Below are 1871 nucleotides of genomic sequence, written 5' to 3'. Positions count from 1 at the left end.
CTTCCCCTGTCCACCACCTCCAACCCTTACACGGTGCCCACAAATATCCACAGGCAAGAAAAACAACCCCAAAACAATGACACAATTGAGAAAAACAACCTTGCAGGTGGAAGGACAGAGGCTCACACTCACCTAGGTAAATGTCTCCAAATGAACCGCTGCCAATCTTTCTGCCAAGCCGGTATTTGTTCCCCACTCGAAGCTCCATGGTTCAGTCGTGCTGAGAAAAGAAGCACAGAAAGCGCAGCGTCAGAGAAGAAACAGGAAGTGATTCACGCAGGACTACAGAAGAGACCTCCCCACTTCACCCAGAGTGTTGGTACATTTTTTCATCTTGAAATACTTCATTTTCTACATGGCCTCTGTCCTCTCTCCTGATCTCCTGGATGTCCAGGGACAGCGTGAGATAGAAATACTGCAGGAATGTGACCCTTTCAAGCATGTTTCCCATTATGGGAACGAAGAAGGATTCAACTTCTTGCTCACCATTTTTTTCAGAGACTGGAGGAGGGAGGGGGGATGTGGCAAGGGGGCAGGAAATCCTAAGAAGATTTCAGTGGGTCATCTCTACTTCACACTATCGTGAAGAAAGATGTTACTGCTCTTTGGATACAGGACCTGGCACCAGAACCATGGTACTCTCAAGAGACACCAGAAGGGACAAGTGTTAAGAAAACTTACGAGAAGGACTGCTCTCTGGCCCAGCCAGCCCTAGACCAGCACCTCGGTGGCAGCAAAGCACAGGACCTAAGGGCTTTGAGAGACAGACAGACTGCCAGGAGCAAGTGACTCCATCACCCCTAGGCAGGGGCCAACATAGGGGACAGGGAGGAGACATCTCCTGGAACTGAACCCTGCGAGGCATGCGCTGACTAGGAACACCTCTTGCTTATCTCCACACGCTTCTGCTGATGGGATCACAGCCTCCTCTGGTCTATCTGAGCCTCACTGTCTCTGTTGCCAAGCTAGGTGTGCCAGCTGTTTGTTTTTTAGCAGCTCAGGCCTTTCCTCATCCCTCTACCCAAGGTGATTAGCTAACCCTTTGACCTGCTATGCCCCATCAACATGTCCAGGCTTAGCCTACTCACCTTCCACAGAAAACCAACTATGTGGAAGGACCATGACCACAGAGTTTGCTCTCCCTGCCAACTTCAACTTCTGCTGCAAACACCTCAGCCAAACAGTTCCAGCAGTTCCCTCGTTAAGAGCCCCCTTTCCCTTGCCCCTTCCATGGCCACCAACTTATTTTAGGAACCACGACTCTTCCCGAGACAGCCAACGCGCCTCCTTTTAGAGGTATCTGCCGCACTCCCAATTTATGCAATGCCACTTTATTAGCGTACAAAATGCAGACACAGAGCCTGTTGGGGACAGGAAAGGTGAGGAATGATTCATGTTTTCACAAGTAGGTGAGAGGAACTTTCCCTTGCTGAAGCTTGCTGGGAAGGAAGCATCACTGAAGGAAAGAAGGGAGGAATGGCTTTGTGAGACACAAGCACAAAAAAAAATAATCCCAGCTACAGGATTCTGAGCATACTATAAACCCAGAGCTGCTTCTCCTGCCCCAGGAGATGGGATTACAGAAAGAGGAATGGACGGGCTGCAGAGACATACAGGGAAATAATCCTATCAAGGCATTCAGGGGACATTGTGAACCCTGAAAGCCGAGCTCCAGTCACCAGAAACCACACACAAAACACTTAAGAGGTGGAGTCCCCTCACCTACTATTTACTTATGCATGTGGGTTCCTGTGCATCTAAAGTCTACAAAACCCTGTGGCTATTTCTGACTTTCTTACTACGAGGAATGTAGGCAGCGCCTTGGGAACGAACCAGGAGGCAGGCGTACCTGAGCGAAGGCACAGCAAACA

The 1871-nt window shown here is 49.7% G+C and overlaps 1 protein-coding gene across 1 annotated transcript in view; it reads right to left on the bottom strand.

The window, feature by feature from the left end:
- The window catches only part of CSNK1E (casein kinase 1, epsilon), a 17246-nt gene extending 17025 nt beyond the window's left edge, over positions 1-221 (bottom strand). Inside the window, exon 1 of the mRNA XM_009869302.1 lies at positions 133-221. Within this exon, the coding sequence (XP_009867604.1) occupies positions 133-208 (76 nt within the window). The 5' untranslated portion in view covers positions 209-221. The remainder of the gene's footprint in view (positions 1-132) is intronic.
- Between the last annotated feature and the right edge of the window lie 1650 nt (positions 222-1871).

This window comes from Apaloderma vittatum, unplaced genomic scaffold (assembly GCF_000703405.1).
Source record: "Apaloderma vittatum isolate BGI_N311 unplaced genomic scaffold, ASM70340v1 scaffold24795, whole genome shotgun sequence".
Lineage (NCBI taxonomy): Eukaryota > Metazoa > Chordata > Aves > Trogoniformes > Trogonidae > Apaloderma > Apaloderma vittatum.
The sequence above is the reverse complement of the archived record's forward strand: the minus strand, read 5'-3'. Positions and strand labels throughout refer to the sequence as shown.